Source organism: Coturnix japonica, chromosome 4 (genome assembly GCF_054131305.1).
Source record: "Coturnix japonica strain WE chromosome 4, WE-NBRP24, whole genome shotgun sequence".
NCBI classification, from domain to species: Eukaryota; Metazoa; Chordata; class Aves; order Galliformes; family Phasianidae; genus Coturnix; species Coturnix japonica.
The window spans coordinates 26,773,608-26,794,031 of NC_140666.1; the positions used below are offsets into that span (position 1 = coordinate 26,773,608).

At 41.4% G+C, this 20,424-nt stretch overlaps 1 protein-coding gene and 1 long non-coding RNA gene across 2 annotated transcripts in view; one reads left to right on the forward strand and one right to left on the reverse strand.

The window, feature by feature from the left end:
* Positions 1 to 9,263, reverse strand: part of LOC116653370 (uncharacterized) — a 24,437-nt gene extending 15,174 nt beyond the window's left edge. Inside the window, exons 1-2 of the long non-coding RNA XR_014945230.1 lie at positions 8,691 to 9,263; positions 7,678 to 7,769 (exon numbers count right to left, since the gene is read on the reverse strand). This is a non-coding gene — a long non-coding RNA (uncharacterized LOC116653370). The remainder of the gene's footprint in view (positions 1 to 7,677; positions 7,770 to 8,690) is intronic.
* On the forward strand, positions 8,541 to 14,731 carry NPY2R (neuropeptide Y receptor Y2). Its single transcript, XM_015860997.3, has 2 exons — positions 8,541 to 8,740; positions 11,556 to 14,731. The coding sequence occupies exon 2, from the start codon at positions 11,581 to 11,583 to the stop codon at positions 12,736 to 12,738; it is 1,158 nt and encodes a 385-aa protein (XP_015716483.1). The 5' UTR covers positions 8,541 to 8,740; positions 11,556 to 11,580; the 3' UTR covers positions 12,739 to 14,731.
* Positions 14,732 to 20,424: the final 5,693 nt, after the last annotated feature.

Genomic DNA, 20,424 nt, shown 5'->3' on the forward strand with positions numbered 1-20,424 from the left:
CTGCAAGATGCAAATACCTCAAATCTCATTGACCTTTCATCCCTACATTCCTGGGAGCTGCTTGCTTAGCATCCCTGAGGTGTCAAGGAACAAGCTGTAGGCCACATGCTTCCAGGCATAAGATATTCAAAATGCCATATGCCTCCAAAAGAATGAATAAATTGTTTGCAAAGGAGACTCTTTACACTGTTAATTTTTCTGTAATTTTAGACCACTCAACCACAAGCTACACCAAAAGTATGCTGCTGAAATTCCCACTTGCAGCTCCCACTTACACTTGTGGTTATGCAGAGGTTTGGCAGATTCATGCTCATTTTTAACTCAGCAGATCTTTTTCTTTACTATGCTCTGCACATTTCACAGTTAGACTTGTAAGATATGATGGAATGATATATGCTATTGGAGCAAATCCATCCTGGGAAGAAGCAACTCCTTGATATATACAACTTTATTTTGTTTTCTTTTTTATGGACTCCTTCCTTGACATGGGAATGTCTGTTCTACTTTGCTGCTGAGCACTCAGAAATAACACTTACCAAGACGTGCAAACCTCTTTCAGAGTACAAATAATTTAAAACTTTGAGGTTGGGATTTTTAGTGGTGGCTGAGAAGACAGCTACCCAATTCCCATTAGGTTTAGCGGAAAGCTAAGTTTCTCAGGCTGCTTTGGAAAACTCTGGGTTAGGCTGTAGTGGTCATACTGACATTTCGGGTACTGACAATGTAAGATAAAATGTCCTGGAATCATTTGGGGGAAAAATAAAGTTGTTTTGTTCATCACCTCTGCCTTTTGAATCTGACAAGTCAAATCAGTTAAACAATTGACTTTTTCATAAAGCTATTTTCTTTGTAATGTCATAAGGTGGTAGAAAATCTAACAGGAATTACCCAAAAATTTATCTTAGTTCCTGTTAATGGTACTCACTACTTTTACACTAAATAGCCCAGGCACATTTGTACTGGAAAGAAATGGAACATAACGCTAAAAACATGCAAAAATAATGGGAAAAAATTTACAATGCCAATTTTTCCTCTCAAATTTTGTATTTAGGCAAAGGTAAAAATGAAGAGCTCCCTCTTTTCCTCACATACAAACACTAGCACAATTTTCTTGTTTTCTGATGGTGAACAAACTGTGCTATTATAAGCAAAAGGAGTGTATCTGATATCCCTAGCAGAGAAGATCAATAGCAGAAATAGCAGTTGTGCCTAAGATTAAATTGGGAAGAAGATGATATAAATGAAAGAAAATAGAAGGGAATGGAAGTGGTAGGAATCAATGCTGGAGTCATGGGGAAGCTTTGGAATAAAGGGGCCACAAGTAAGAATTTTTGAACATAATGGCTAGGGTGAGGTGTGTGGAGATCTACAGAAGCAGAGTGGTCATTAATAAGCTATATAAACTGAACCGAAATCTGCTTTTGCTGTGTACCCACACTGATAAGAATGTGTGGTGTTAATTTTGCGTAATGGCAGATCCATCTAAACCTGCCATTGTCTACACTATTAAGTACTGAATTAGAGACTGTGCTGAAAGTGGAAGGTTGTCAACACGACAATAACTGATATGGAGTTCAGTATGGAACTACATATGAAAATAGCTACTTTTTTCCCCCTGTGTTTGACAGTTTTGTTCAGGACAATTCATTGTGAAACATGGTAAATGATATTTAGGAGAAGTGCATCTGTTTAGCAGGAAGTTTTCTGGGACAGCTACTTTGGCCAGCTTCTTCATGAGAATGAGTCCCATAGTCTTTGTGCACAACAAGGAGGCAAGCAGAGATATCTGTTTAAGGAGGTGAACCATGTTTTAAACCCCACTGATCAAATTAACCAGTTCTCTCCAGACTGAAGAGGAAGTCCAGTTCAACCATCTCAGATGTAAACTATACAGCCATGGACAATCACTCAGAGCCCCTTGAGATGCTGTTACACCTCTGTGTGGGATCACGTATATCTTACCATTCTTCAGGACACTGAGATGATCATTTTGAGGTGACAGTGAAAAGCAGAATGAAGAGAAGCTTTCTGCCTCTGAGTGAAAACCTGTACCCTTCAGAAGTGCTGGGCAGAGATATGAGATCTGAATTCATTAAAAAGCCGCATAATTTCACTGGAGCTCTGAGCAAGAAGGAGGATTTCAGCTGATCCAGCAAAGCAGAAGCTGACACGTTCCTCTGTGAGGAAGCCAGGCTGCAGGGATAAACTGTGTGCACAGATGGTGCTCTGGCTGCTGATCCCTTCTCTGTGTGCAATCAGAACAATTAGCCTTCCAAAAACACCAACTCCTACCCACTTTTCACCAAGCCTCTTCCCATCTCCTCTCCTCCATCCTAAAATACCCTTAGGAATTAAAATGCCATCAGTCTCTGCAAAGCATGGGTGTGAATGATGGACAATTAACAAAGAAAAAAGGGTTGATTCAGAAAACTGCCAGTTCAGATCCAAGTGGGAGGTGAGCCTCTCTCTGAAAGTGTTAAGAGTTCTCTCTATACCCTGGGAAGAAGCTAGGTCAACACACTTAACTGACTCTCATACATGAGTGTTGGTCTAAAACAGGATGGCAAGGTTTTACTCTGCTAGTGCATGTGGTGACTGCAATGGAAAGCATCCTGTCAGTGTACCAGCAAGGAGGAAGATCGAGCAGTTGAAACTTTCAAACATTTCATGTCCAAGCTGTATGTCTACAGCTGGAGAAGAGGACTGTGAAGGTTTGCTGCATTCATCCTCTGACAGATGTCCTTTAGAAGTACTCAAACTGTGACAGAGTGTACAAAAGAAGTAGTGAATATTTTATTTTATTGCAAAAGAAAATGAACTAATAATAGGTGTGGAGAGTGTTCTTTTTTCTTTTTTTCTTCATTTCTTTAGCAATCAAAGTAATTTTTCAAGAACAAATACACTTGCAAATGAAATCCATGAATTTAAAGCCATATATTGCTACTAAATTGAATTATTCCATAAAAAGCCAGAGAGAGGTACAAAATGATTCAGGATTTAGACAGCAATTTGGTTTAGCAGAGCTTGAAATTTCTAGGCAAATACGAAAAGCTCAAATAATTTGCTGAACACTCATGAGAATTAATTCACTTTCAACAACTAAAAACATTAACTTGGCTCTCAACAACTGCAACACTATCCCATGAACACTAAGTGAAAAATTGCTTCTTTGTGTCTCATGACAAAGTTCCATAAATTGTTTTGAACTGCATCTTATACTTAACCTCACAATGAATGTGATGTGCTTTACACAACATTACATATCAAGAAGCATTGTGTTATACACTCTAGGTTCCACAATGTGGCCTTCCAGCATCTGAACGGTGCATTTAAACAGGAGGGGCAATGTCTTTTTACAAGGGTGGATAGTGATAAGGGGGAGTGGTTTTAAACTAAGACGGGAGATTTAGGTTAGAAATTAGGAGGAAGTTTTTCTCTCACAGGGTGGTGATGCACCGGAACAGGTTGCCCAAGGAGGTTGTGGATGCCCCATCCCTGGAGGCGTTCAAGGCCAGGCTGGATGTGGCTCTGGACAGTGTGGTCTGGTGGCTGGTGAACCTGCACATAGCAGGGGTTTGAATCTAGGTGATCATTGTGGTCCTTTTCAACCCAGGCCATTCTGATTCTATGATACACTATCAGAATGCCTGTCTTCATTCACAGATATCAGTATTCAACAAAACATTTTAATCCTCAATAGGTTTCCTTATTCACGTTGATTCTTTCAAGCATCTATAAATGCCAACCCTGCCAACAGTCATCTGCCTCTTAATGTCAGATGGCTGAGCAAGGGTCAAAAGATGACACTTTTTGAGTTTAAGGGCAACCTGAGCAAAGAATATCAAACTATAACAGAAAAATATATATATATTTGAAAAGTAGCTAAAATATGATATTTCTGATTAGGCTATAGTTAACTGTATGCTCTATGCACTGTCTGCAAACACAAGAGAACATGTTTAAAATTTATGATTGTTTCTACATTCTAAGAAATGTAATGCAGAGAGGGAAGGGACATGTACAAGACAAAGGCTTTCATCTTTTCAGCTTATTTTTACTATTATTATTTTTGTCCCAAAGATAATTTATTCAGCACATCAACAGATTTCACCAGGAATTTGAAAATGGAGCCTGAAGATCATCTGATTGAACGTTATGAACGCACATAATTTTCTGAAATCATTACAAGCACCATTTTCAGGCAAAGCAAAGAGTGAGTGGCACTGCTGCTTGTAACAACAACAGGATTAGAAATAAATGACGTTCAAGCAAGCACAGAGTAAGTGTAACTTACTCTGTGTTGTTGACTCACTTTTGGAAATCATTTAGAGAGAGATGTCTTTCCCAGCTACTGAAAACTGAGGACTGAAGTGTGTATAATGTTCAAGCTCTAAGCTGTATGTGAGAATCTGCTTTCTGTGATGAACTCTTTAAAAATAAACAGAGCATGCTTGCCTCAGGAACATCTAAAAACTCTTTAGTATTTGCAACAATTGGCTCTATACCCAACTTTTAATAGCTTAGGCAAGTGTCACCTTCCATTCTACAATGTGGAGTATGCAGATATCTGTCAGTATAAAAAGAATTGGAATTAAAGAAAAATAGGATTTTTTTTTAGTTTTTAGAGAAAAATATATATATATATATTTTTTTTAAATGCAAGCAGCAGCAACAACAAAAATAGAGTAAATTGTTTCCTCCTCATGTTTTTTTTGAGATAATTCGTTGTTTGGCCAGCCTCTGTGAATGCCAGGTGACAGAAAGTAGATCTTCATAAAAGTTAAATAGCTCTTGTCAAGGTCTAGCGATGACAGTATCATGAAAAACTCTGTCAAGAAATGGCAATTTCTATATTCTCTGAAGAGACAAGAGAGCATGCTGGGAAAGAGAATGAATGAAACTGCAAAGTACATACAGAGGAAAGAAGAGAAAAACTAAGAGTTTATATATTGCATAAGCATGGCTAGTATGGGGCACTGATTGAGGAAGTGACAAAACATGTTTATTATGATTAGCTACTGAAAGACTTTAAGATGAACAAAAATAGTTGTGCTGATATTAAATGTGTAACTTGTCATTTCTTGGCTGAACTATTGGACACTATGTGTTTACCTGTCTTGGAATGGACCAGCTGAGGCGGTTATGCACCATGAGGTGCTTTGAGCAGACCACATTTTAAATAAGCACTAAGCTCTGCAGCCCTTTCTTATTCTGAAACATGCAGAATTCAATCAGTCATACAGGCAATTGAGTTGAGCCTTTAGCGGTGTTGGTTTTCGAATGAGATGCACTGAAGTACTTGTTTAACCATCACTGGCTGTGAAGTACTGTTGTTAGCAACTTGAAGCCGATACTTCACAAATTCGCCAATTTCTTCTGCTCCCCACTGCCCAGAATTTATCACCTTAGTTGTCTAAGGTTGATTACACTTGTTTATGCATACAGCTATTTCTTTGGTCTGCATTTAAGAAAGGGAGAGCAACAGGCTGAGCTGAACCGGGGAGATTAAATCTAAACTAAAAGGGAGCAAGAACAAAAGATGATTAATAAATGTATTCCAAAATGCTCACAGATCTGTGGAAGCAGAATTTTCATTCTAAACACTACTTCAACACTTCTGTACGAGCCTTTTAGCAAGAAAAGAAATCTCAGTCCTGAACAATTTTTCACTCCATAACCTTGGTGTTGGCACTACAAAGAAATTCAAGACAGATTTTCTTTCTTGAGGTCATGTCTTCAGGTGTTATTGCTTTTATTTTCATTTTATTTTTAAACAGCTGTCAGCATTGGGTAGAATGCTCCATGCCACAAAACCTGACTCACTCCAGGAACATCTGTGTGATTAAGGTTTGGCAGAGCTTGTCTCAAGTGAGAGGCACACAGCACAACACTGCTGTCAGAGGTACTGCTCAAGGGGAAATGGTTTCTTTGTAAGTGAAGAGAGCAGTGTCTGATGAACTTCTTCTGCCTTGCTGATGTCCATCAAACATCTGACAAATCCGATGTTGGACAATGTATGGACAAAGACTGGCAACTCTTTCCTCAACCTGTGACTGCAACCATGTTTCTGTGAAACAGAAGTCATTACTGCTTGGAGTCTGGGTAGTGTGTACAGAACTTTCTTTTGCTATGAGAACTAGTACATTCCGAGATGCTGCAGAACTGCTTATTATTCCCTCTGAAAAACCCTTGTTGGATGGAATTCTTCAGGACAACTTTCTGACAGTAAAGATGGTTAAGTAGATGCTGCCAGAGGAAAACTATGCACATCAAATGTCTTACACCCTACAGTTTCTCTGTAGGGTGCAAGTGTGATTTCCAGTAGAAACAACATATGTCCAGCAGATTTTTTTTTCAAGCTCTTCAGCTATACAATCTGCATTTCACCTTGGTACATACATGTATTCACAGTAAGGGCTTGTTTTGTAGGCTCGCCTTAAATAGGAATATAAGATTTAATGTTCAGGTAACTAATTTATGTAATATAAACCATCTTAAATCTATCTTACGATCCACTCCAAAACATAGTTCTGGGTCATCAAGTGCTGGGATATGCTGCCTGGGAAGGGCTGTGGGACCCCTCACTGTAGGCATACCCAGAACCCACCTGGTCCAGGAAGTACAGTAAGAAACCTCTGGCAATCCCATCTGATCTATTTGGTTCATGATTAAATGGATCTTGCTTATCAGGTATTCATTTAAAATGCTCAAGGAGAAAAGTATCCACAGATACCTTGGAGATGGTCACCCAGTGGCTTTTTCACATCAAGCAGTCCATGTGCTACTTGACTTTTTTTCTGCCCTTGATGTTGGTGTCTCAAAGGACATTTGGTTCAAGGTGGTGTTTACGGGGCCCTTTACTACCACTCTTTTACAAGCAATAGAAATCACTGTTTTTTTATTGGAAATGCAGATCTGTAAAGTATTTCAGTTGTGCCTGAACATAGAATCTCCTCATCATGGGAAATAACACCTCCTCTTGCTTGTTTAACTTTCACTGGCCTGACAGCTTTGGGAACTTGCACATCTTGATTTCCTCCGGGAGTCTGGAAGTTAAGCAGAGGAACAGCTTTTCCTTTGCTGTGGGATCCCAGGGGATTTGAGCTAGGCAGATTGTAAAGAATCATAGCATTATACTGCACTGCCCAAGATGTGAGAAGCAGGACTGCACACTAAGCTAGAACAGGTGTGTGGAGCAGAGAAGAGCAGCACCCCTGAGATGGATTAACACCACTGTATGCTGTTTGCTAGAGAAGGAAAGGCAAGCACAGCCTTTCCAGACATATATTATACATGTGCTGTGCTAAAACTCACGGCACACATCCATGTGTGCTGACAGATCAGAAAGCAAATCCCACAATTAAACTGATTTGGGAAACGAAATAAACAGGGGTAAGAGAACTGAAATTCCTGGATCTTTATTTAGTGATCAAAGAAATCTATTTGGCAATAAGCTAGGAGCTTTCCATTAACAGTCTCAGAAGGGCTGAAGGACTAAGAGCAAAGCCCTTCATCAGAGGCAGCCTGAATTAGTAAAGATCTTAGGGAGTTCTCTAGACGTGTTTTGAATTTCAAAAATAACCATAAATTACTGAAGTTAGTCCTTGATACTCTACTTACATTCTGTGCTCTAATAAGAGTGTAACACTGAGCTACAACCAAAGTAGGAATCATTACCTTTAGCCGACGAAGAGCTCTCATTCAGAATGTTTTCAGGATGAAAAAGAGGTCAGAAGAGGAAAGCTTATGTTGCTGATCTTTGAAGTTACCTGAAATATTAATGCAAATAGGAGGTGTCAAGTAAAGCAGCATTTGTGTTCTGAACTGCAGCTTCTGAAGGAAGTTTGGAGATCTGTCCCAGCACCAGCTCAGTAGCCATTGAGTGAGTGTGATCTTTTGGTTCTTGTTTTTAGCGGCTACAATGGACTGAGGCACTGCTTGTTGAATCAGGCACACATGGAGGAGCCGTGTCTCTGGTTCTCACAGTATAAGTTACTTACGAACACAACAAAATGCTAAGGAGATCCTACTGATGAGGTGTCATGAAGGCAGACCCCTACAAGGAGGATGGCAGCGCTGGCTGGAGCTAATCCACAATTAAGCACCCTGACAAAAGAGAGGTTTTTGAATTTTTCTGCTGAGCATAGAGCTCCAGTAAATGCAGCAGCTGTTGTCTTTACTTTTGTAGCCTTGTTAAAGAAATACCAACTGTTTCTTTTGCTCTAGATGGAATACATTAGTGTTTCATTCATCCTCACACCTGCCCTGGTAATGGGCACTTCCAAGTTTCTTATGAGATGCCACAAATCTGCAAGCTGGGGCTCACACAGCTAAAGATTCCAGCGGCAATTTGGAGCAAAAGCGTCTTCTTTACATTTAGGATGCGGGAACACTAAGAAGCAGCGAAGAAGAGCGAGCACGGACAGCCGAGCCTTCCCCCCGCTAAATCCCTGTTCTCTCACTCGGACAGCCCCCTGCCAAGCCCGCACCCCACTGCCCCGCCGTGCATCCCCCTCCCCGCAGCCGGTCGGCGCCGACAGGGGCGGAGCCGCATCCCGGTGCTGTGCACGGCGCTCCGCCCGCCGAGCGCTCTGCGGGAGGCAGGAGGCGGCAGCCCTCCCCGGTCCATCCTGTCTCAACGTCCCGCCCCGTCCCGCCCCTCGGCATGCAGGGCCCGCTGCTGCCCTCACCTCCAAACTTTCGATGCAGCCCCATCGCCTGGGTGGAGAGAGCCGCCGCGGTGAGTGTGCTAAGGGAGGGGGGGCGGACCGGGCCGGGCGGAGGGAGGTGAAAATGGGGCTCCGAGAGCACGCCCGGGCCGGTTACGGTGAGAGCCGGAGGGCAGCGGTGCCTTACCTGTCCACCCGCAGCAACTCCAGAGCAGTCCCGGTGCCACGCTGCCGCCGTGCCCGGAGCGCCGCTTGCCTGTGCCATCACGTAGGTTGTTGCCCTTTCTGCTCGCTTGCTGTCGGAACCGTTACAAAACCTTCCTCTTCCGAGGAACTTTCGATGCGATTTGATGCCCACTCCCGAGGGAGGGTCCGTGAGAAACTGGGGAAAAATAGCTCAGTGCAGTGGGTGTGCAAATAAATACCATCGGATGCTGAGAAAGAACGGGAAGGGTCTTGTCCAATGCTGTCTGATCTTCCTCAGGCTTCTCCGTTATAGGACATCAGCTGATCCTTTGCCTACTGAACTGTCCCAGTGGTTATGCCAGACTTTCCCATTTTATTTCATCCCTTCCTGAGTCCCCAGCTCGTCTCGGCTGGAGACCCCAGTGGTCCCTCCTCCCATCCTCCGCTTTGGTCACACGAGACCAAAATGCCTTTCATCAGCCCAAACAAGGCAGTAACAAACAGAATTAAAGTGGTGGAACAAAAGAAGGCTTTGCTAAACAGCAGGTTTGAAGTAGGAATCATTCAGAGACAAGAGAAAACTAGCAAAAACATTTTGTGGAAGAAAGGGATGCTATCTTTTTTTGGCCGAGTTCCATCATCCTCCCTGGGTCTGTAGAAAACAAGGGAAAACTGAAATTTGCCTTCCCTCTCACCCTGCTACTACGGTGTGTAAATATGCCTTTTGTTTTTGCAAGGAAAAAATGATGAGATCTTGAAGCACCTGACAGTTCTGAGACCTCACTGCTTTATCTCTGCTTCACTAATGTATGTATGTAGGCATAATTCTTGGGTGCAGGTACACAGGTTGAAGGAAAAAGCTCAGACGACCTCTGAATATTTGCATTGCTTTGGCTGTGCAAATTTTCAGGGATCTCTTACTTTTCCTACCTGGTGGACTAAAGGTGTATTGATAAGGAATCCAGTTCTTCTACCCTTGCTTACACAAGTAGTCAGTAAGTGATTACATTGCTCAAAACTGTGGGGTAAGCCTCTACAAACAGCAACACGTCTCAGCTGCGTACCTCAGCATGCTGCACATCTTAGGCTGCACTGTTAATTAATTGCACAGAAATGGTATAGCATAATTAAGACCAGTGTAGTCTGGGGGAAAATAGCTTCCAGTATGTGGTTTTGGAAAGGAAAAAAAAAGATAAATAGAAGTCTTGCACTGAGAAATTCTTTGGGATGTTGTGTGGTATGAAAGCAAAACATGAAAGGCTTGTTCACCTCTTGGCAGACAGTACTTGTATCTGGCTGTAGTAGCCAATCACAGCATACAGATGTACACATTTAGCAAGTTGGTTAGGAAATCACACCTGGGTATGTCACTGATACATGTTAGCAGGGACACGGGTAGGAACGGAGATCTGCAGTGAAGTAGATGTGATTTAAATCATGATCATCACAAATAAAAGGGCTACATGAAATCACAGGTTTTAACAGCAAGGATATCTCTTTTAGGCAGACCTGAAATCAAGGTGGATCCATATGTAACACCCGGTGGCAAGAAAGTGACATTACTTCTCTACTCTTGCTTTCCATAGGGCATGTATAAATGGGAAAGTAGAACAGTCACTGAGCTTTGGCTTTATCCTCAGTGGCAACCAGTGGTGTTTCTTCTGTGAGCCCACTGTGCACTGACATTTTCTTAGTATTTTCAGACGTCAAGCCATGGAGCCTCCAGGTGTGTGGTGCTCTCTTACCATGTCACCCAAGGTTTGGGCAGTCTGCATGAGAACAGGAACATTTCACATAGGGCTGAAGTCCAAGTCAGAAATTGACTATAAAACATCAATTTATCCATCCATACCTACTGTAGTATTGGGGCAATGTTAGGTTAGCTGAGCAGGATTTGGCTCGGCCTGTGTGGGGAAGCCAAGAAAATGTGATTTTGATGCCAGTGGTGAAATTCTCACTGACATTAGAAGGGGAATGATTTGCACTTCTTCGTGACTGCAGATTGATTGGCATCCTCCAAGGAACTGTGTTTTCTCAAGCATTAGTCAAAAAGGAAATATTATTTATATCTGAGTTTTAATTGTTTCTTGTGTTAATTTCATCATGAGTAGGTTACACGGTCAGTTCAGAGAAATGCTTATATTTCAGTTATGGTGTGCTTTTGTTTGCCTTGTGGCACTAACTTTCTTAGAAAAAAGTTTATTGAAGAAAGACATAAATATTTAGTTCTCTGAAACTAACCTTTAGGAATTTGGTAAAAGATGCTTTTCATTAAGGAAAAGCTGGAATATTAATATGCTGATAACAGTCTGGATGGTGTCATTCTATGTAGAATACCATAGGTATTACTGAAAGTTTTGTGCTAAATAAACTACTCTTAAGTAGTGGTTTCCGAAGAAAGGATGTACAGCCCAGCTGGATCTTAATCCTGCTGCATTTACTTAGGCAAACTTTGTCTTTGAAATGCTTTTGAAATCTGTCCCAATTTTCATCAGGAGTCATGCCTGAATAATATTACAGGATCAAGCTTAAAATGTAAGGCCAACAGAATTTAAATATTTTAAGACAGATCTTTTCTTAATCATGGGATGTAGAACCTAGGTAAGAAAAGGAAAGTGCTCTACCTTTAGCTCATTACTTCTTGTCATAGCCACTGCACATTGATTTCTCTGTGTGTTCTTGTTTTGTTCTGTTTTTCAGGGACAGTGCTATTGCTACTGAAAGGATGGGGCCCCTGGAAGCACTGGGTGAAGAAAACCAGACAGATGAAGTGAAGATGGAGTTGTTCACCAAGCCGTACTTGCCAAGATACACCACACCACTCAGTGAACTGGCTCTTGACCCCAAACCAGAACTGAAGGATAGCACAACGCTAGTTGAGGTGCAGATAATCCTCATCTTTGCTTACTGTTCCATCATTCTGTTGGGGGTGATCGGGAACTCTCTTGTGATCCATGTGATCATCAAGTTCAAAAGCATGCGCACGGTGACCAACTTCTTCATCGCCAACCTGGCTGTGGCTGATCTGCTGGTGAATACATTGTGCTTGCCTTTCACTCTAGTTTACACACTATTGGGTGAATGGAAACTGGGCCCAGTCTTATGCCACTTGGTGCCTTATGCCCAAGCTCTTGCTGTGCATGTGTCTACTGTTACATTGACTGTGATTGCCTTGGATCGACATCGCTGTATTGTCTATCACTTGGAAAGCAAAATCTCTAAGCGTATCAGCTTCCTGATTATAGGAGTTGCGTGGGCAGTCAGTGCCCTGTTGGCTAGCCCTCTGGCCATCTTCCGCGAGTACTCGCTGATTGAGATCATTCCTGACTTCAAGATTGTGGTCTGCTCTGAGAAGTGGCCAGGGGACGGGCAGCTTAACTATGGCACCATCTACAGTGTCTCCATGCTCCTGATCCAGTATGTGCTGCCTCTGGCCGTCATCTCCTATGCCTACATCCGCATTTGGACCAAGCTCAAGAACCATGTTAGTCCTGGGGCAGGGAATGACCACTACCACCAGCGGCGTCAGAAAACCACCAAGATGCTGGTTTGCGTGGTTGTTGTGTTCGCTGTCAGTTGGCTGCCATTCCATGCCTTCCAGCTAGTCAGTGATATTGACAGTCAGGTATTGGACCTGAAAGAGTATAAACTAATCTACACAGTGTTTCATGTCATTGCCATGTGCTCAACATTTGCTAACCCCCTTCTCTATGGCTGGATGAATAACAACTACAGGACGGCCTTCCTCACAGCTTTTCAGTGCGAACAGCGGCTAGACTCCATCCACCCTGAAGTGTCAGCAGCTTTCAAAGCCAGGAAGAAACTGGAAGTAAAGAAGAATCAGTTCCCTGGAGACTCTTTCACACAACCTACCAATGTCTAAGATTTCTGACTTTAAAGAAGAAATGCACATGTTGTGGACAAAGGAATAAATCCATTCTGACACATGCATTTTTAATGCATAGTTTTACTCATAAAAGGTGAAAGAAAAGTAGCAGGCAAGTCAAGGCAGGTGATGTGATTTGGGGGGAGTAGGTTGGCACCATGAGAATGTGACTGCACAACTCCAAGGAAATGAGAGAGATTTTGTTTTTGGCTGTCTGTAACATGGTAAGAGACAACCCCATCCCTCCCATTCGTACTTGACAAGTCTAAATGACAAAGGCAGAGTTTGCTGCTTTGGCTACAGGAAAGAAAATGGTTATTTTGCAGCACAGGAATACTGCTGTCGGTGGCAGGCAGTTTGTATATTGCATGTAGAGACCAAGGAGAATAGAAGTCTCCTAGAAGAACGAAGCCTGTCTGGGGAAATAGGCTGTGCTGGTTAAAACTCAAGCATTTCAGCCATTTTTTCTCCCACAGGGACCTTTTGCGGAAATAAGGTAAACGGAGTGATACGGTACCATTTTTGACTTGCACTGAAGCACTTCAGACTAGAATATTCTGAATGGAGAAGGGGAAAGAAAAAAGGAAAAAATACCAAATTTGTATGAAGAAAGCTAAAGGTGGATTTGGGTCAATCAAATGGGGTCAGAAGTCATTCCTTATAAATTGGCTATGGTTATGTTGGTGAGAAAAATCGCAAACCTGAGACCTCATCACTAATTCTCTATAGATCCCTACCTTTAATTCCATATTTGGAAGAGCTCGCAAACACAGAGCTTTAAAGTGGCATTTGAGGGAGGAGATGCAGGCCAGGCTCAGGTCTTTTATGAGCACTTCATAAACTGCCAATATTTTAATTTTCAAGACCTGCTTAAATGTCTGACATGTTATTAACTCCACAGGCTTTGAATTGTTGCTGCATCTCCCCTGCGTAATAAAACAGCAGATAATTTTGATCTTCTGGAAAGGCTGCTAGATGGTAATGTGCTTTTCCTTATTGTGGTTTTATGTCACACACTCATCTCATCTTGGAGCTTTTTCCATCTTTAGCTTTAGTAAAAATTAAGAGCAACTGAATGAGTGTAACCTAATAACAGTATGCTACGTTTATGCGATAACTTATCAGTTATTCTGCATGCTGTAGTTAATAGTTAAATTCCTTTTTTGCTCAGGTATAAAATTTTAATCTGTTTACTGTGCAGTACACAGCAATGTTCAACTCTTCTGTGTCTTTGTTTAGCCTCTTTGAACTCATTAAATAGACGAAAAAAATTTCTACCTGTATTTATTCCAAGCTGCCCCGCTGCTTATCAAGAACAAAAATAAGCGTGATAGTTTCACTTGGAGTCTCTTTGCACAGCTACATTTCAGATGCGTCTTTTTCCCCCCTTATTTTTCCTTCCCCAGTGTTTCTGTGTTCCTAGATTTGCTGTGTTCTCTCTTAGAAACTGAAAAACATCAGAACTCCAGTACTGAAATGTTAGCAGTGTAGCAGCATCAGATATACATCAAGTGGAGAAATTCAGGTTTACATATGCAATATCTTACCACCATTCTTTAAAAATCCCTAAAATCATTTGTACTTGGCTTTTTCATGAACATAGGAGGGAGGCTTAGAGAATTAGCTAGTGTTTACACCAGGAAGAAAAAGTATCCATCATTATTAAGCAGTTATACAAAAATAGATTAATTCTCAAACATGGGCTTTTATGATATCATCCACAAGTTGTTTTATTCTTAGTATTAATGATATCTGAAATGTAAGCTTGAAACATTTATTGGTGTGGAAGGATTACAGAAGTGAGCAATTATTATGGGCATCAATCACGTGTCAGTTGATTCTGAACACTTTGTCAAAAATCTGTTATTTCCACAAATAACATCCTGTATTTAAAAAGCAAATACTCTTCCCCCACCTCTAGTTAAAAGTTGTTTCAACTCTTTTATGCCTGTTTCAGTGTGATATATAAAGAGTTCTGAAGTAACCATGACAGTGTCTGCTGAAGTTATAATTGCTGGGCTAATTCTCAAAAATTTTAAGGCTTCTTTACATCATCCTGGATGAAAGTGATTAATAAGTAATTAACTTTCAGTCTATTTTATGGAATCATTATGAACTTTCCCTGCTGCCCTTGTGTTGTGACAAAGTTGATGCACTAATTTCTCATACTGCTTTCTGCTTGGTGCACAAATTTCTCACTGTGCTTTTCATGTGGAGAAAAGCACTGCACTGATGTCTGCTGTGGGGTGACAGACCTCCACATGGTATTCCACCATGTGGTGTAGACTCCACACTTGCCACAGTGGGGTTCACTGTAAAATCCCTTTGTGTTGTAGGGACATTAGAAATTTCCTCACCAAAAGCAATTGGGTAGCGACATCCCTCAGAGTTCCCCTAAACCTCAGCTGTCAGAAGGACATGGACAATCAGGGTTAGTCCTCATTTCCTTCTAAGAGAAAAGGAATCTACAAGTAAGCTGCAAGCATGAGACTGAGGAGTCACCAGAGGATCCCCTGTTTTTCCTAAGCTGGTTCTTCTTTGCTCGAAATAGGAATCCAGATCTCCCCATTCACACAATAGTGCTTTAATTAATTTTTAAAAAGCACTATCTCCTTTTCCCATTGAATAGTTTTATAGGAAGCTAAGCAATGCTAGCAGCAGTGCTTATTTAGGAATTTGCAAGGAGGAGATGGGATATCTAAAATGAAATGTCATCTCTGATCAGAGCAAGAATTTGAACTGACATGCCTCAGTTCTCAGGAGAATGATATAGCCACTACACTGCAGCCTCTCCTGCGGTAATAGCATATATCTTCTTAGAGTTGTCTTGTTGTATACAAAGCAATTCAACATCTAATATGATTTTATAGGTGAGTGGTTATGAAGTTTGCATGGTACCTGGGTTCCAAGCCAAGGATATGAAAACAAGTACAGTATTTAAATTAAACCCATCTCTGTTCTTCATGAGTACTTCTACCTTAAGGCACAGCAAGGCAAGCAGCACCACGCTAACCTCTGGGTGGGTCTTACTGTAGGCTTTCCTTTGGGGCTTATAGAAGAGAGAAGTACCAACCACATGGCTCTCATCCAATGTTATCTGGGATCTTAGTTACTCAGTGTAGAATTAAGAATACAAGAATGGCAGTGTACAGTAAAAGATAATACAAGAATGGTGATATAATAGATAGCCAAAGGTTATCTATAGGAGAAACTCACCAATTCTGAGGCCTTCAATCTAGATGGGAAATGCTGAAGCTGGTCACCCAAACTCCACAAAATAGCAATCTCCAAAAAGAGATGCTGTTGTTGTGGTGGTCAGCCCTTAAATGAAGTGGAGTCAAACTCCACCCCTTCTGGGACCACAGCTGAATCACCTTCACCTGTGCTCCCACAGCTGACCTGACACTTGCCTCAGCTGGTTAATGAGAGGTTCAGGCTGTGATTACCAATTTCCTATACACTCAGCATTGTGCTATGGGCATCCATGAGAATGAGCATCTCCGCATAGCTTAGCCACAGCAGCATTGAGAAGAAGGCACTTCAACAGGAATTTCAGAAGAATTAAGTCTAGGTGTATAAGCAACTGAAACAGAAGGGCTGAGCTTGCACAACAAATGGATTAGTAAACATCCATTTCTGTATATAAACTGTACAACAGAGCTGTGCAAAAGATGTTTGTGGGGAATAACAAGCAGCTGCCCCATAGTTGGTATAATTGTATCTTGGATATAATGTGTAATGGACATCCATTGCCAAAACATTAGTAATGCTAACAAGAATAAGCAAATAAAAACTATTATCTGCATTTTATCTGTCCTCAAAAAAAAAAAAAAACAAAAAAAAAAAACAACATGGAATTTACAGATCAATATGATCAATTTCCTTGCTTCATAGTTTCTAAATTCCCTCGAGGACTTTTCTTATATTAATCAAGATTGACTTTAAAGGATAAATTCTGTGTTTGAACCCATGTGTTATCTACCTGGTACTATTATTATGAATACCACTCCACAACAGGGACTTGCTTTGTGGCATATTAAAGGTTCTTTGCACTAAGGAACTCAGAGATGTATGTAAATTCATCCAAGGTTAGTGGTGTAGAAGAGCCATGTTTTTTTTAGTGGCCCAAAAATGCTTATATGTGTAATCAGTAGTGATTTTCATACCTCATCTTCATGTTTTGAAGATATTAAAATAGATATTATTTTAAAAGGCAATTATGCAAAATCAGTGAGGAAATCTGAACTTGAACTAAAAAAGCCTGAAAACGAACGGTCGCCTCAAGGAGCAGAAAAGAGACACAAGCAGGGTCAGTAGAATCATCACCGATTTATAGACTTTCCTCCTCCCCTTTGTCTGGGCAGTAAGAGATACATGTTGCAAAGAAACCAGGGCAAATGAAAACACCGATCAATTGTATGTACAGAGCAAAGCGTTGCCCAGGGAAGCTGAGGAACTGCAAGGGGAAATTCCTGCAATAATCTGAGCCTTAAAGTTTGTGTCATGTTCTCAGGCAAGAAAATCTGTACCTGTACATTATTTTACCTAGATGCAGAATTGGTAAACAGCTCTGTACTGTTAATATGCCAGTACCTGGGATGAATAATGCATACATATCCCTCATAAGGCTCATTTCAGATGGGATATATGGGAAATTATTGCTTGTGCTTTCCTCTCCCAGTCTTCATTGAGCTCTTCTGAAAGGAAGAGAGCTTCATGCCATAAAAATTAAAGACTCAGAATTACATGTCTGGTGATGTAGGCATAATTTAGTTTGAAAAAAATGAACCAATGACTTTATATATATACATTGATGGTACTGCATAAGAGAAACAGACTGTGGTTTGCCTCTTGGACCAGGAATTTGCACAGCTGGGCTTTATATGAAACAGACTTACTTGTGTGCTTCACAGCTCTCAAAGAATATTCTGCTAAACCTGCACTACGTGGCTTTTTCAATAGCAGAATCTTTACTTAAACATACTTGGGGACAAATTATTTCTGACCCTTAAAAGGGTCAGAAAAGGGGTCTAAAAGTTTAGAGCAATTTCCTTTTTACTGCTGTCCTCTAACATTCGAGCTGTTAGTACACTCCCACACCTCAATTAGCAGCACTGAGACTTTTGAATTTTCTTGAGGTAACCAAGCTGATGAAGCAGGGATCAGATTGTGTGGGCTGATGGCACTGAAGCCATGACAGAGCTGACCCAGAGCTGACTAGCTTAGGGCATAGGGCTAGCCCCAGTACCTCCCACAGACTCTAACACTGATGTGCCTGTGGCTCTAAAAGCAGTGGCCACTTCATAATACATGACCAGAGTGTGAAAGCTCCTTCTGCAGCACTGACCTTCCTCATGCCCTCATCAGCAGTCCTGCTCATAGCAGAAACTGGCAGCAAGATCCACCGGGAAGAGTATTTTACACATGAGAAGTGATCATGTTCTTATCCTGAAAAACGCACTGCCCTATGCCAAAATACAAATACTTTAAGGCAAAGGAGGAAGCAGCCAAGCAGGAATAGGAGTGTGCAGCATCATAATCCCTCCTCAGCTACTGCAGCGTGGAGCATTTGCTGCTCTAGGAACTGCCAATGGGAGGGGATAAAATAAACTTCATACCCTGGAGAAGCTGTCTCCATTTAAACCTGGTATTCCATTGTCAGATGTATCTCATGGGACACAGGTAGTTGATTCAGTCTACTCCCACAGTTGCTAAAACATCTTGCTAGGTTTCTATATACTCTCTGCATAACCTTTTTGGTAGAAAGCTCAGTGTTTATTTTTTGCGTGGATATCCTACAATACAATATATATATATAATTTAAAATTGCACATTACAGCCTATAGTTCTTTATCTCAAGCAGTGGACCTAATTATTTCCTTGCACTTAATGGGGGTTCCTTTGAACCTGTGACAGACTGAAGGACCAGGAAAAATAGAGGAGTGTTACCTGAGTGCATACATATAATGATAGATTTGTTCAAACTGGAAGGACTTGAAGATCAGAATGCTCAGAGCCCCATCCAGTCTGACCTCGACTGTCCCCAAGGAAGGGGGAATCTCTGCTCCTGCAGAGCCATACGGGCTGCATGCATTCCTGAGGCCTAAAGCAGTTCAATTGGAGAGTGATTATTTTGAAATGAGGCCTTAAAACAGGTCTGTAAATATCAAGCTTTACAAGCCACACATTTAAGGAAAACTACATAATTACTTACAAGAGTTAATCACACAAAATGAAAAACAGGAGTGCGTACTTAAGATTATTAAGATGCCTCATAGCAAAAGCTGGAGACTAGAGATTTCTTTAATTGAAACTTGAATTTGGCTTTATCAATTTACTGATGTCTATTCAGCCATCTCTGGAGATGGGAAAATGAGGGTACAGACAAGTAAAGCATGCTTGATATCATATGGCCAAGTGCACTGTTTGCAGCAGTGCCTGTGTGGGCGCAGCCTCTGTGCCAGATGGCCGAAGGCTTCCACACTATCTGTGGGAACAGGCTGGGAGTCCCTTCCATTTAAATTACTTTGTTAAATAAAACAAGAACTGAGTGAGAAGCTGAATAACATACTCCTGGTAGCTGACAGCACTTTGTTAGCACTCTCACTGGCACTGCTTGGGCTGTATCAACCTGCACGCTGCAAGACAAAGATGGTGGTTATATGCAACAAGCTGTTCCCAGTGGATTCTGCAGACAGCTTCCCCCCGTCCCATCACTAAACACTCTGACATGCCCTCAGTGCCACCTCAGGATCCACAAAACTCTGAAGGCTTTAAATACCACAAACTTTGTGGGAAAGCTACCAGTCTACATGACCTCACCATGGGGCCAAAAGTACCGTACCTGGCCAAGTTTTATAACCACTGTGTATGTATATTTAATCGCATGAAGAACGACATTTTCCATCTTTCTCCAAGGAGTAAGCAAACTCATAGGCAACAAGGATTTCCTTGAGTACTGCACTTGTGCTCCGACCTAACTTGGCAAATAGCAGCAGCTGTTGTGAGCAAATAGCAGAGCTGCTCCTAGGATGCTGTATCTCTCTGGAAGCAAAAACATGAAAACACCAAATATCTATCTCCTGCTGTCTTTGTGGCCAACCTGATTCATTACTGCTGTCATTTTTTATTTGCTTTGCACAGCTACTATTCTGTGTAGGCTTAGAGATAACAGTTACCAGCAGCAGAGAGACATGGCAACACAGGAAATCACGGAGCCTGCACTACCTTTTACAATATTCAAGGGGTCAGGAAAGCCCACCTGGGCAACCAACCAGTTCCTGCCTTGGGGGATGGCTGGTAAAACTTCAGCCATAGGGATATGCAGTTTATGGTCTCCTGTAGAGATCCTATGTGAGCCATTTTAGCGAGAATAAATAAATGAATAAATAAATTGCAATAGTGAGCAGAACTGAGAATGGTGAAAGTGTTACAATACAACTAAGAGAGCCTCGCTGTGTACAGCTGGTTCTCCTCCTTTAAAGTGGAAAATCCATGGTTAACTCATGGAATCAACTGTAGAGAAAGGAAAGGTGAAGAACTCACTACATTCAGTAATCTCATTTTTATTTGCTTTCTTTCTACTAATGGTGAAGCAAAAGGGCTGCTATCTAACTCTGTGTATAATTGATTACCAGGACATAAACCAAAATGAAAAATAACATTCTCCATAATTGCTATTCA